General features: G+C 45.8%; 2 protein-coding genes across 3 annotated transcripts; one reads left to right on the forward strand and one right to left on the reverse strand.

Moving 5' to 3' along the window:
- Window positions 1-1,576: 1,576 nt before the first annotated feature.
- On the reverse strand, window positions 1,577-10,052 carry LOC123156545 (probable calcium-binding protein CML8). 2 transcript variants are annotated; one of them, XM_044574695.1, is made up of 13 exons: window positions 9,804-10,052; window positions 9,542-9,705; window positions 9,238-9,373; window positions 9,082-9,131; window positions 8,925-8,992; window positions 8,570-8,668; window positions 8,274-8,333; window positions 8,102-8,172; window positions 7,731-7,827; window positions 2,525-2,712; window positions 2,220-2,400; window positions 2,036-2,138; window positions 1,577-1,926 (listed from the first exon to the last, which is right to left on the reverse strand). In XM_044574695.1, exons 1-13 carry the CDS (start codon window positions 9,866-9,868, stop codon window positions 1,856-1,858), a joined length of 1,353 nt encoding a protein of 450 aa, XP_044430630.1. In that variant the 5' UTR covers window positions 9,869-10,052; the 3' UTR covers window positions 1,577-1,855. The 2 variants fall into 2 exon arrangements, with proteins under 2 accessions (XP_044430630.1, XP_044430629.1); XM_044574694.1 differs by lacking the exons at window positions 7,731-7,827; window positions 8,102-8,172; window positions 8,274-8,333; ... (4 more) ...; window positions 9,542-9,705; window positions 9,804-10,052 and adding an exon at window positions 2,906-3,174.
- On the forward strand, window positions 9,867-11,573 carry LOC123156544 (red chlorophyll catabolite reductase 1, chloroplastic). Its single transcript, XM_044574693.1, has 2 exons — window positions 9,867-10,517; window positions 10,804-11,573. The coding sequence occupies exons 1-2, from the start codon at window positions 9,867-9,869 to the stop codon at window positions 11,419-11,421; spliced, it is 1,269 nt and encodes a 422-aa protein (XP_044430628.1). The 3' UTR covers window positions 11,422-11,573.
- Window positions 11,574-15,273: the final 3,700 nt, after the last annotated feature.

Genomic DNA, 15,273 nt, shown 5'->3' on the forward strand with positions numbered 1-15,273 from the left:
AACATCCGTCTGTAAGGCACAACAACAACACCCATGCCTTGCCCGCCGCACTGGCAATGGGCTTCCTGTAGCCATCGCCGTTGCAACCGACGTGCTTCCCCACACTGCTGATGGTGGGTCAGTGGCCGCTGAATGCGATCTGGCATAGATGGGGGAGGGGGCCGGGATAGCTGACAAGAGGTCAATGCCTTGTCAGGCCATGTTGGCCACCCACAGTGTTGGATGGGGTTGCTGCCGGCTAGCATGGGAGTGGGATGTCGTGGTTGAACACGAAGGGGCGGTGTTAGAGAGAGTGATGCAGTGTGGTGTGAATGGGAGTGAGTGGTGACAGAAGAGAGAGGAGGGGTTTTGAGACGTCCCATTGTCTCCTACGCTTCCCAATGCATGCAAGCAAGAGCTACGTGTGGCTCAAGCGATCTTGGTTCGCAAAAACTGTCGAATCGGCCATTCCTCACTCAGCCTAGCACAGAGTTGCTTTAAGTTCTGTCAGGGCCGAGCACACATGCAACTGAGCCTACCAAATGCCCAATTTTTGCACCGTGTGGGCCTGGTTGGGCTCGATGTAGCCTACCAAGTAAGTCCTCAACTGACCCATGCAGAGTTGCTTCTTGCTGCACCACGCCCAATCCCACTTTAGCGCGGGAGGGGGTATTGACGAGGAAGTGAGAACATAGTTTTATTGTTTGGTAGGAAAATACTTTATAGAAAAGGGTAGTCGGGTAAAAACTTTCTTCATCAGGAAATTGTGGTATCATGTAAAACTAGAGGCTAACGCGCGCTTCGGAGCGCCATTCTTCACACACATGATTAACTCTTTTGTACCTGGTAGATTATTGTGATCGGTTGTTTTGTTTGGATTTTATCCTTGTTGGCTTGTGCTTTAGTTATGTTTGGTGGTGTTTTTTCTCGTTCGTATATCTCATGTCAGGTTGCCTCTGCAGACAATATTTGTTTCGCGAGGAGAGTGGAGTTGTCTGTGGTTATGATGTATTTACATGTTTCGACCTCGATATCAGTCGTTGGTGGTATTTGGGCCTCTTGGGAGCTCCTATACCACGTCAAAACCGTGGAATTGGTGCTATAGCACTTGCATATGGGCCGCCCCATAAAGCTCTCGGTTGCTTAGCTTCTTTTTCCACTCGTCCTACTGCCAGCTCTATAATAATTGGTTATCTTTTTTTATTTGCAAGTGTTAGTTTAATTAAAAGATTTTCAAGGATTTAAAAAATGTTGCAAATTTAAAAATCATTGATTTTAGAAAAAAAAGTTCTTGAATTTCAAAAAATATTCACAAAATAAATAAGGTTTCAAATTTAAAAATGTTCACAAACATCAAAATGACCGTGAACTTGAAAATATCCACGAATTTAATAAATAATAATGAATCTGAACAAAATATATTTTTTTTAAAATATTTTTAATAATCACAAAATTTCTCATGAATAAGAATGTGAAAAAAGAGAATAAGAAATAAAACGAAATACGTAGCACATAACCTTCCATGTGGGGCCCTTAGCGACCCCACAACCCTCAAAGCACCACAACGCTTCAAATCATGGCAGCTTAGTATCTCTACTATAGATAAATATAAGGTATTAGACTAATAGTGATATCTTTACATTTCCAAGTACTGATGAGATAAGCAAACCCATTTTTTTTTTGGCAGCAGAACAGCACCACTTGTCGGCGCCAGGTAATTTTGGTACATGTACGCAAACACCTCGCAAAAGAAATCCCAGGTGCGAACATGCGTGACTACATGTAGGTATGCAGCACGATCGAGTAGGTACATGTACAAGTAAGTACAACCCGCGAATTATGTCGGTTCATTCAGCTTGTCCTCTGCTCTGTTCTACTAGAATCCAGTGCCGAAGCCCGTCCGCTTCATCATCCTCATAAACTCCTCCATGTCGACCTCGCCGTCACCTGCACACGCATGATCCGATCGAGCCAGCGTCAGCAACGTAGACGGCCGGAAACGTGGAAAACTGAAGTTCAGAGAGATGGGCAGTGCAGTCTGCACGGAGCCACGCACCGTTTTCGTCGGCGGCCTGGATCATCTCTCTGACCTCGTCGAGCGTGAAGTGCTCGCCGGCCTCGATGGCCAGCCGCTGGATGTCCATGTCCGATATCTTCCCCTGTGGATGGATGCATCAACAGAGAGATTGAAGAATTGTGGTCATGAGCCATGAGAGCAGCCAGAGTGCGTGCGTGCGTACGTTGGCGTCCTGGTCGATGATCCGGAAGGCCTTGTGGAGCTCATCCCTGGCGTCCCTCTCTCCCATCTTGTCCGTCATCATGTGTATGAACTCGTCCAGGTCGATGGTCCCGCTGCCGTCCTTGTCCACCTCCGCGATCATCTGCTGGATCTGCTCCGGCGTCATCTCAAACCCCAGCGCTCTGCAACACATCAAGTCATACGAATCAGATGATGGACTCACTCGCTGAGTCGCAATCAAAATTCAAAGGCACAGGTTTCTGACGACGCTGGAATCAAGTAAGAAGGGTAGTCAGTAGTACGTACCTCATTGCAACGTTGAGCTCCCTTGCATCAATGGTGCCGGAGCCATCGGTGTCGAAGAGATCGAAGGCCTCCTTGATCTCCTTCCTCTTCTGCGCCGTCAGCCGCTTGCGCCCGCCCCTGTCCCTCCGATAACCGGGCCGGGAGGCGTCGGCAGAAGCCTCCTGCCGCTGCCCTCTGAAGTAGCTCGTCTACATGCCAAACAAAAAGCAGAGCTCAGCTCAGCTCAGCGTACGTACTACTCTCCAATGGAGTAACTGAATTCTTTCTTTCCTATACATCATCGGTAATCAATCAAAAGCAGCAGCGAAGAGGAGCAGGAACTAATCAGCGAGAGAAAATTCGGCAATCAAAAGTAAGTTTTCCAGCAGTTCATCTGCGTACCATTTTGGAGGGGAGGAAGCAGAGCAGAGCAGAGGTTTCTCCCGAGCACCTTCTTTCTGCTCCTTTCTTAAGACTCCCTTTCTTCCTTTTCTTGGAGAAAGTGGGAGAATGATCGGGTTGGGTCGTCTTCTTTCCACGAGCCAAAGAGAGAGGAAAGTAGAGAGGGGAATTCTGAAGAAAGCGCTCACAGAATCACGTTCCCTCGTGTTAAAAACAGAAAGGGGATCATTAGATTTCGACAGCACAGGTGACGGACTGGCGTGCAGGTTTGGCACATGCTTTTCCGGGTTTCAGTGGCTGTTTCGTGTTGCGTGAAACGATGGCGCCATACCTCTTCTGTCGCTTTTACGGCCCGGACACGGAACGGGCTGCCCCCAACAGGCGACCGTGACCGCTGGACGGCTCAAGACTCAACAGTCAAGAGTGTATGATTGTTCTATTTTGCAAAGTAGATGTATTATTAATTGGCTACTGTTTGCCATTTGATTCTGACGGCGACAGGTTCTTCGTAGTGTAGCTGCAGCTGACCATGAGCAAAAAAAATCCGTATTCGCCACTTTCTAACAGGGCCCACTCCAGCATTTATTTAATATATAAATAAATGCTGGAGTGGGCCCACTCCAGCATTCTTTGCAAGATGCCCTTTTATTTCAAGCATTTTGCATCTTTTAATCATAAAAGAAAAATCAATCTCCATAGAGCCAAATGGCTCCCGATCACATATGCTCTGCAAATCTGAGATGTGTCATTTGGCATGGGATATGTGTCAGAGCATCTCTAGCCGATACCCTAAAAGGCTATAGAAGAGTAAAATTTTGAAGTTTACTCCTCTAAATCGGACCTAAAGTCCTAAATCCTAGATGAGTAACATTTTTACTCCTCGGCCGGATTTCTCTTCGGGGCGCCTAAAAACACTCAGCCCCGCGCTGCGTCGCCATTCCTGCCGCCGCCTCCTCACGCACAGCCATCGCCACCGATGACCACTGCACCGACCGGAATGGGGAGCCAAGACCCTTCCGCCACCCCATCAGCCGTCACCGCCGCAAACCACACCCCCGCAATCGCTCGCGACAAAAAAAGGTTGGGGATCAAAAATCTTGTCTCGTTCAGTACACCGGCTGCCACCTCCGGGGTGGCTACTACCTTTTCGGCGACGATAGGCCGCCCTCCCGCTGCTCCCGGCGACGGCAAGCGAACGAAACCGATGGTCGCCCCGTTGTCCCCTGTCGCCAAGGAGGCGGTGAAGAAGAATAAGAAAAAAGCCACTCCGACCCCTCATCTCCGACCATCCCTACGGCCAGTGCTCCGGCGTGTCTGGCCGCAGTAGCCGGCAACAAGGGCCACGATCGCCAAGTGCTTGATGAAATGCCTACCAAAATATGCCTACTAGGTAAAAAAAAAATATTTTGGCCGATGCATTTTGCGGTGATTGTTGGTGGCCGATGGATGATGGAGTTTGTTGTTGTTGTTGTCGTAGTGTGGAGATGAACATAGCCGAATTCTTGGCGTCTTTTGAGTCCTCTCGTACGCTTGGGCTTGATGATCACAATTATGATTCGGTGTGGGATCATCAAGTAGCCGAAGAGGATGAACTTGAGGGGGTGGTCAAAGATGAGTTTGATGATCCAATGGAGACCGGACCCAATCAAGCATGAAGCAACCAAGGATTAGAACTTACGACTACAACCAAGTTGAAGATGTTGCTTTATGCTATGCTTGGATGAACATCTCCATGGATGCAACGGTTGGAAACCGGACCCAATCAAGCATGAAGCAACCAAGGATTAGAACTCACAACTACAACCAAGTTGAAGATGTTGCTTTATGCTATGCTTGCATGAACATCTCCATGGATGCAACGGTTGGAATGAACCAATCAAAGGACCATTTTTTGGGGAGAATTGTGGAGTACTACAACAACTCAGTGGAGGTGACATGAAGCCACACACAAGGGTCTCTTGGACCAATCAAAGGACCGTTTTTGTGTTCTGTGTGTGCTATACAGGTTGAGTAACAGACTCTAGCTCCTCTTGAAATGCAACAGATCATTGAAGAACTTGCTAATGTATTTGGCACTCCAAAGGAACTACCTCCAAGAAGACACTGTGATCACAAAATTCCATTAAGACCAGGGGAAAGACCTATTGCTATGAGACCTTACAGGATTGTGCCACATCTAAAGGATGAATTAGAGAAACAGATTGAGGAATTATTGTAGTCTAGAATGATCAGAGTTAGTAGAAGTCCATTTTCTTCTCAAGTTATGTTAGTCAAAAAAGGGAGGGGAATGGGGATTAGAGATTGATTACATGATGCTAAATGCTATAACTATCAAAAGAGGCCACTGAAATATTGCAGCAATTGTGAGTCAATCCATCTGTTAAACCTCATTATCAGTGCTTCAAGGCTTGATTAGATACAAGAACTATATTTTGATTCATAATAATAAGGAGTTGTAGGATAAAATCTTTTCTGCCTTCCATGACAGTCATGTTGGTGGCCACTTTGGATTTCCCGTTACTTATAACAGGATCCATTCTCTGTTAAGGTGGTCTGGCATGAAGGGTTTTATCAAGAACAAGGTGCAATCATGTGTTACTTGCCAACAAGCTAAACCAGAAAGAGTAAAATACCCAGGTCTTCTCTCTCCCTTGCCAGTCCCTAGTAAAGCATGAGAAACTGTCACTGTGGATTTCATTACTGGTTTACCAGTGTTCTGCCAATTTGATTGCATTGTTGGTCATTGACAAATTTACAAAGTATGGCCACTTCATGGCTTTGAAACATCCTTTTTCTGCATAGAAGGTAGCTAAAGTTTTTCTAGACAATGTTTATAAACTGCATGGGATGCCTGAATACATTGTGTCAGATAGGGACCCTATATTCACTAGCACCTTCTGTCAAACTTTAATTCATAGAACTGGCACTCAGTTAAACATGAGTTCTGCTTATCATCCTGCCATTGATGGTCAGGCTAAGAGAGTTAACCAGCAAGTGGCGTGCTACTTGAGAAGTTTCATCAACTCTCATCCACCCAAAAGGAGCAAATGGTTGTCAATGTGTGAGTTTTGGTACAATACAAACTGGCATTCAGCAGTGGGCAAATCACCATATGAGGTCTTATATGGGCACCCTCCCAGGTATTTCGGTATCACTTCTTCTGATACTGTTGCTCCTGTACATATCCAACAGTGGTTGCATGGCAGGCAGGTCATAGTAGATTCTGTCAGACAACTTTTACTTAGAGTTCAGCAAAGGATGAAGCAGATGGCTGACAAAAACAGAACTGAAAGAGCTTTTGCTGTAGGAGAGTAAGTCTTCTTGAAACTACAACTGCATGTACAATCCTCTGTTGTGCACAGGGCTAACCACAAATTGGCCTTCAAGTACTTTGGTCCCTACAAGATCCTTGACAAAATTGGAGGAGTTGCATACAAATTGGAATTACCTCCTGGCAGCAAAATCCATCCTGTTTTTTATGTCTCACAGCTAAACAGGGTTGTCCATCCTGATTGTCCTGCTCGCAGTATGATTCCTTCTCCTAATTAATACTTCTCTATAGGTGCCTGAGCGCCAGAAAGGCAGACGCATGATCACCCAAGGGTTGATTCAATGGAGTGATTCATCGCTTGATGAAGCTACCTGGGAAGATCTAGACTCACTCAAACAACAGTTTCTCGTGCCACAGCTTGGGGTCAAGCCATTTCTCAACGGATGGGGGATGCCAGCGAACCTGAAGGAAGCAACACTGAAGATGCAGTTCAGAGCACTGCACCTGAAGATGACGTTGTCGACAACAGCAATTCAAGTACAGTTGTTGGGCAACAGCCCAAAAGACTTCCCAGTGGCTTGCAAGCCCAAATTGGGCCCATTGATTGGTTGTAACGTTTAAATAGTCGTCATCGTCTTCTTCTTCTCGTTGGCTAGGATTTGAACAACTAAGGCGGAGGCTGAGTTGCGTGTGTATGTGGATAGAGGGGTGGGTGGTTGGGCGGATCCTCTACCAATTTTGAATTCCTAGCCCAAGTTCCATCGAATTCCAGGCAGGCGGGATAAAGAGACCCGATCAATTTAATCATGTAATTATTCAAATACAGTTTTATAAACGAGAGGAGACATGCAAACAGCTAAAAGAATTGAAGCTGTCAAAATGTAAATTGTTACACTGAGAAGAAACTTAATGCTGACTAGTAAGATCCTAACACGCGATCATAAGATGATATGTAATCAACTAATTATGCGATTAAATTGCAATGACTATTTTCACCACGTCTGCGTTAAACTGCACTACATATTGGCTGTCACGCGATGCATTTTTTCTCAGTGGAATAAAGTAGTAAGGGTTTTCGGCAGAAATGGCGGTGGTTGCATTCTTTGCCGTCGGGTACGTTTGCCATTTAATTTACTAAGAACAACCAATTTGTAGTAGATTGGCAAAAGCTAAAGCATCTAGAATTCGTTCCGTAGACCTGAAGGTGATACTGAAGCATCTATTACAAGAAACGTGGCCAAAACTTGAAGTCGTTGGATCGCCAACAATGCATGAAGAACGGTCACATCACCAAAACCTCCATGGATCCTGGTAAGGAGGCACATATTTCTCTGTTGGGGGGAGGAGGTGAAAGGATGCCACAGCTTTCTGTAGCAATGGTCCCATCTGCGTTTAAAGAGAGGCTTAATCATTCGCAAGAAGATGAAATTACATAAGATATGTTCAAATAAAAATAGGTGTTTCTGTTTAATGAAAATAATAAAAGGAACCCGTGCATACTATCTTTTTTGTAATAACATAAATAGAAACTATCAGAAACAGTGTAGAACTTACAGATTCCCACTGCTTGCTGAGAGTGGAGGCATTTAACGAGTAGAGAAAACCTAGTGCAAAAACGGGAGTGAACAAGCCATCCTGTAAATATAAGGGACTAAAGAAAGCAAAGATAAAACAATACCGTCTCGCTCAGCAGTACATGCTACATTGTGCCGAAACAGATTAGGTTCTGGTGCCTGAGACAACAAAGATAACAGGTTACCCTTATGTTCTTGCACAATCTCACCACCAACTCACCATCAACCAGTTAACACAATGCTTCAGAAAGTATTATGACGCAAAATTTTGTCCCTTATTTTTGTAGATGTATGTTTTTTTTATGAAATATATAGGTGGCAAATTCCTCAAAATAAATAAATATAGGTGACGAAAAGCTTACCGATTTTGTTGGTGATTTCCGAACAATGTATTCATAGTACCAGTATGGCTCTCCATCAACCTAACAAAAAATTTAGTATGTGCCAGATGCATGTCAACTCCAGAAGATAAAGGATGACTACAATCATCATGAGGTCACCGACAAAAGTGGCCAGAGCTTACATCTGCAGTGTGTGCATCAAGGACAGAACTCTCTGCCATTCGCTGGGTTGTTGTTACCTTCTGCAAAGGGAGGGATGTAGTGTGTCACAAAATAAACATTTGACCATAGGTGTATGTGTAAGTATCTAAACTGGCCATCCTTTTGGTTGAACTTTGCTATTTATAGCTATACCAATATGTGAAAAGGACGATAAGTTAAGCTAGAAAAAAAATCTTCTGAAATAAATATGGTATGTGATTGCTCTATACAAAAAGAAAGAGACCATTTTCATTTACATAAAAACAAGAATAATTACCAATGAAGACTTGTCAGACAAAACGCAATCAGCGACATTCTTTGCAGCCCAAGTGGTCTTGTCTTTCGAAGGTAGAAAGCGTGAGCTTGGCGGCCCGATCTGCACCAGAAAACGGATGAGCATCATTGTGCTGCATTATTGCTCAATGTATTGTACTTTTTGGAGCTCAACCGGCACAAAAACATCTACAAAATCTGTTCAAACAGCATCTTGCACTAAACCACCAATAACAATATATTAAAACCAAATTGCTAACAGAATCCCATTGCATTACCACAACCAAGCACAGAGCAAAAAACCAAGCACATTACAAATTTGGGCATCTATTAGTACCAGATAGTATTTTAGTAATTACCGAGACTGAGATGACAGCATTGTTGATCATGTCAAGGCGCTCCGATACGATGCGTTGCCTTGCATCAGCTGCAAAGAGTTTGTCAGCTTCACCTCCCTTTCAAACCACAGAGGAGGACTCTGAAAAATGTCCCATTGCTATACCGGGGTCTACTCACGAGATAGTGGCGCCGCAGAGGAATATCGCTCCGATTTCCTGGACTCCACCCTGGAAAGCAGAGCATGTAAACAGAACATGTTTCATAGGAAGCAGAGCATGTAAAGAAATCATGTTTCATAGGAAGTGTCAGACAGGGGACTGGTAAAATAAGTACCATCTGAAGGAGGTTTTCTTCCCTGGCAGCTGAACCGGGTAGAGAAAAGAGTAGGCGTTGGTCTCATCTACCAGCATGGCCATCTTCACGCCGTCGTCAAGCTCAACCTCAGTGGCAGCAGCGCACGATTGTACTACTGGATGAGCATGACCAAAGTACTTTCACATCAGAAAGGAAAAACAGTATCACAAACCATCATCACAATGTGAAGACGCTCACAATGCCATCCACAGTCCACGAATAAATCCGAGGACAAGAAAATCTACAACTTAGGAGAGATCGTGAGTGAACTGAGTATCCCCACCTGTAATCGGGAGGGCGATTGCAAAGGAGGAGACGAGGCCGGAGAGCACGAGCTGCCTCCTCTCCAGCCCGAGGCTCCACGAATCGGGCGCGCACGAGCACGAGACGGCCCTCCTCCTGGACGGCGGAGCGCACCCTGCTGCTGCACCAGCCGCGCCCTTGCTCCTACAGAGTTCCCAAGAATCAGCATGCAGAACAAGAGCTATGTCGGCCGTGGAACAAGGGGATGTACACAGGATGTGTGTGGATGGAACGATAAGTACCTGGGATGGGCCGCGGAGGAGGAGCGAGGGAGGGGAGAGGCCGGGGAGAGAAGCGCCGCCGCCATGGCCGCCCTGTCGCCGGTGGCCGGCCTCACTCTCGTCGAGGAAGAGCAGAGGAGGACACGAGAGAGCTTCCCCCCGGCAACGAGGAAACGTTATCCTGATAGCACGGCACGGTTACCCGCCTACTCCACGCCACGGACACGCGGTGACTCGTTGGCATTAACCCTGCCCCACCTTCGTTCTCTGCCCATCCAGTGGCTGGAGACCGCACACCTCTGCTTACTACTCCCATTCCACGCCTCGTCGCTGTCCACGCGGTCGCTTGCCATGCTGCTCCGGCCAGATCACGGCCTCCGCGCGCCGCCAGCGACCGCGGCCGCCCCTGCCCGCGCCTCCGTCTCCGTCTCCACGGCGGCGCTCCCCGCCGTCTCCCGCCTCCCTCGCGGCGCGCTCCGGCTCCCCCGCGCGGCTTCTACGCTCAGGGGCAAAACGTCGAGCGCCCTGCGCGCGTCGGCCGGCCCGGCGGAGCCGGCGGGCATGCCGTCCGTGGCGCACCGGGAGGTGGCGCGGGCCGTGGCGGGAGAGGCGGAGGCGCGGCTGGGCGCCCGGCTGCTGCCCTCGGCCGTGCCCGCCGACGTCGCCGAGTTCCGCAACGGCGACGGGACCGCCCTCGTCTCCCTGGACGTGCGCCACGGCGCGCCCGGCTCCTCGGTACTTCCCCTCGTCCCCGCGATCGCGTGATTTACTTACTTGGCGCCCATTTTTCTCTCGCGAGCAACTCGTAGCAGCTGTTCTTAGCTACGTAGATCTCACTCACAGAATAGAAATTCACCACGGCTCGACTAGAATTCGTAGGAATTTGCTCTCTGATGACAACACACCAATCGAACAGAGAGTAGAAATTGAAGTTATTTTGCTTATTTTGTTTGCTCCTTGTGATCATATAACAGCAGCAAGGAACAACAGTTACAATTCAAGTGTTCTTTCTTGTCTACAGATCGATTTCATGCTGCAGTCGTCGCTTCACTGCAAAGTCCCAAATGGCGCGATCGACATCACGTCTCTCTTCATCAACCTGAACGCCTCGACGGACGCGCCGCATTTCGTCATGGAGTTCATACAGGGCAGCCCAACTTCAATGGTCGTGCTTCTGGACCTGCTGCCACGGAAAGACCTCGCGCTCCACCCGGAGTACATCGAGAAGTACTATGAAAATACTGAGGTGGACAAGCAACGCAAAATCATCGAAGAATTGCCGCAAGCCCGCCCGTACCTTTCGCCGTCCCTCTTCGTGCGCAGCGCGTTCTCTCCGACGGCGGTGTTCTTCACCATTGACTGTGGGCAAGGAGGGGAGAGTGTCTTGGAGGAGATAGTGCAGGGTCATCTTGCGTCAGTTGTGAAGGCGGTTCTTCAGATTTGGCTTGATACTTGCGCCGTTGGCACCTCGGAAATGGAAGAGGGCGAGAGGGAGATCATGGTCAAGAGGGACCGAACTGTGAGATCAAAGTCGATCGAGGTCGACCTGACCGCAAATTTGCCGAGGATGTTTGGCCCCGACGTGTCCGGCCGCGTCATCGCTGAAATTCGTAAGGCCTTTGGGGTACAAGACGCCTAGCATTGAGAAGTAGAAATGTGACTTTAGATTACAAGCCAATGGGAATGTAAATAGTTATTTGGTGGAAAATGTTTCTAATCTGCAGTCCGTATTGTCGGAATCGCTGAACTGAATGATGTGATGATAATTTGCCAACACGAGCAATATCTTCATCTTTTTCTTGCATATGGAACGACCCTTGAGGCCTCACATGTGGTGATCTGCAGACTGCAGTTTTGGGTAGCAACTGTACAGAGGTTAGGCAAGGTTTCTTGGAGCTACACATTCCTTTCGCTTTCATACTTGTCTACGTGCCGACTGATCTGTGACTGTGAAAAGCAAACATTATCCTATCAGATTTTTTTTGTGTGTGGGGTCTATCAGACTTTTCTTAAGGTACTATAAAACAGTATATCAGCAAAACAACTGATGGAAAAACATTGAGCAAAGGAGGTGCAAAGTCACTTTGTGGATATTCCTTTACAATTTGTTGCTCATACTTCTACTCTTGATAGATATGTGGTTGGAAGTTCTGTACATGAGAATGTTTCTGCACTGCAAATTTGCCGCACAAATTTCCTCGAAAGAATTTCAGCTTTTTAGAGAGAGAGAGAGAAGTGCTTTCAGGTTGGCATGAGGTCCGTCACCAACTGGGTGTAAAACTTGGGAATAAAAAATTGAATCAATTGTCTCATTCGCTAAAGAGTGCACAAGAAGCACTTACAAGTGTCGGTACAACAGGATACAAGTGTCACTACAGCAGGATGTGTGGCCTCAACCTTTTTTTTAACCACGAACTTGTGACCTCATTCTATGTCTATTGACATCTTATTTTATTTTGAGGAAATACACCAACGAGCGTCCTGTATCTGAAAATTATCAAGTAAAACATTAACTAATAAAATATCTATAAATTATATGGAAAAAGGTAGACAATACAATATATAAGGACAACAATGCACAAAAAAACCAACACAAATTTGAATTACATCACAAACCATATTGGCAGTCTTCTTTCTTCGATTGTAAGCCGCACATGGGAGCTCGAACATTACACCAAACTAGCAGTAAGAGAAACAGACACCTACAAATGTCATTGCCATACCAGGCTCTGAAGACCGTAATAGTCACTTGCCACTAGAAATGAGATATAGTGACGGTTGAAGGAACATCGGTTGGGGCATCACACGGCGTAGCACAGGCTTGCAATTCTTCAGCCCGGTCCAAAGCAGGGCTGGACAAACTTGCCACAAAACAAATTGAAAACTAGAGGTCGAAGCCGCCGCACGACCCACCCAACTGCTTCCTTGCATGACACACGAACTAGCAAGACATGAAGAGAGCCAACAGATTTGGTAATGCCTATCCTCATAGGCCCTTCATCCACGTTGGATCAGATGTCGTAGAGGTAGGGAGAGGCCGCGGAGACTTTACCCCCAATGCGTCATCGCCGCCACCTCCTCGCCAATGCAGCCAAAGAACTAAAAATTAAGGGGAACAAAAACCTACAAGAATAAAGAACAACAAAAGGAGTAGGTCCCACTGCTCCCTTCGCCAAAGAGGCAACGGGATAAGATAGAGGAGGGTTACCGAGCCGGCGGCTAGGGTACGAGATCACCCTTACTTTTTTCGGGATTGTCTACCGATATCTATTCTGACATTTTTATGATAACCACTATAATCTTTATATCATGGAAATGATGTTCTCATTAAAACAATTTGTCATTTCAGAAAATAAAAAATTGATCAATTGAAGTGTTAACTTTTCATTTTTGTATCTATCAGAAAAACAATAGTGTCCCACAAGTTAATTAGATTGGTTTGAACAACAACTCTTGCACCAAGAGCAACATCGAAAGATCATTTTGTCTTGTACTCTCTCTGTATAGTGATCTAAATGGTCTTTTTTTTTACGGAGCGACTATGTTATTATGCTTATCACAAGTTCAACATAATCCATACTACTTAACTTGCACATTATAAAACAAGATTGGCTTCACATGTGGAATCTCTTGAATTGTTCTAGTTTTGGTATTCCCATGTAATGTTATAACATTTGGCTATTCAGGTTGTCTTACAGGATTATTTTACCAGCAGTCCCCCCCCCCCCCCCCCCCCCCGCGGGCTGGCCCATAGAATGACCGAAGTGCATCACAACTGAACATGGAAATGTTGATATGAAATTAAGGGAAGTCCTTAAATGCAACATACATATAAAATACGAACACTTTCATGGCATCATGTGCCTCTTGACCCCTTTCCATCGCCTGTTTATATTAATTGAATTGAACTAAAACCAATTAATCTCTAGTATGGCAATAAACTAAGAATTTTTTAAATCTTAGGAAACAATTGGAATTGAGCTTTTAGGCTGAAAATGAGAAGCAAGCTGTCAGCTAGAACTTGACTAGTCACCATATAGAATAGGAGGCGACAAAAGGATCATGAGAGCGGAATAACATTGCATGGATATGGTGTCATGAGTCTACATCATGGAGCGTTGGAACGGGACCAGGTGACATCTTAACACGATCGTGTGTATTTGCCTAGATCGGCAATGATATGGTTGACTTTTTGATATTCCCTAGCCCCCAAGTGCCGGGTCGCAAGCCTGCGGTGACTTGGGACCTTATTGGAAATATTGTCATAAATCCAATTCTTATGTGTGCAGGCTATGCTGACTCAAGCCAGCAATGAAATAGCCGAGTTGAAATCAAGGCTGAAAAGGAGAAACAATAGACTGCTGAGAAGTTTTCATCTGACTTCCAGGAGTCCGTGTTATCTCGCAGTGACACATTTGAAGAAAAACCAAGAGTTCTTTCGCTTTGGAGAAAAAGACACCGTTGAAACGTGCAGAAGAGGCCGAGTCAAAGCTGGAGCTAGCGTCTCAAGAGCTCGCCACCCTAAAGGGTCACATTAGCCAAATGTGTATAGCAATCTTTGGTAAGTTTACTTGTGCCATCGAACTTGCCATATTTTTTAAGAGTGAAAAAGCACTGGGCAAACATATATATATATGAATTGTTGCATGTGTACTATGTTTCAGCAATTGGTGGGCTTGTAAACTGATGGGCTAGTCTATGAGGCTTGGGACAATCTAAATCATATGCCCCGGCTAGACTTTCAGAGTTGAGATTTAAAAAAAAATACTGTTGTAGGATAGCAACACTCACTGAGTTAGACCTGATACATACCATAGGTTGCCTTGGGCCTGTTTAATATCTTGTGTACCAAGTTTAGAGAGTAGATAGAAGTAGTTTAACTCTATTATATCTCTTTATCTCCTCCCGTGTAAATCTCCCTCTCGGCCTGTTTCCAAACCACAAAAACATGTACCCTCGATCGCTAACCACGATCGCTACATCAATATATATCAGCGGACTCTCGTGTATGAGGGTTGAGACGCTTCATATAAGCTCCACAGTGGCCCACTCGTGTATGAGGGTTGAGATGCTTCATAGAAGCTCCACAAGGCCCACTTCTAGTCTTCGACAAGGAGGAGGAACCACATGTTTGAGGGGGCCAGCCGCTCACATGGCCGGATAATGGAGTTGCATGCCCAGATATATTCTTTGCTCTTGTTGGGTTAATAAAAAATTCCACTCCATGTTCTTTTGCCTCATAATGGTTTCTTGTTACGTGACATTTTTGTTTTCCACTCTGTGTCGCCTCTTCGCCTCATTGTTTCTTGTCCTTCTTATGTTTTGTCTCTTTTTGCTTACTTTGATTCAATTTAATTCGGTTCTTAGTGTATACAAGATTGGAGCATTTGTTAGAGAGAGTAGGTGTGTGTGTACACAAGGATTTGAGATAGACTATCGGTAGGATATGAGAAAATTAGGATCCATGAAACTCACATGTTTATACTAAATT

This window comes from Triticum aestivum, chromosome 7B (assembly GCF_018294505.1).
Source record: "Triticum aestivum cultivar Chinese Spring chromosome 7B, IWGSC CS RefSeq v2.1, whole genome shotgun sequence".
Classification (NCBI taxonomy): domain Eukaryota; kingdom Viridiplantae; phylum Streptophyta; class Magnoliopsida; order Poales; family Poaceae; genus Triticum; species Triticum aestivum.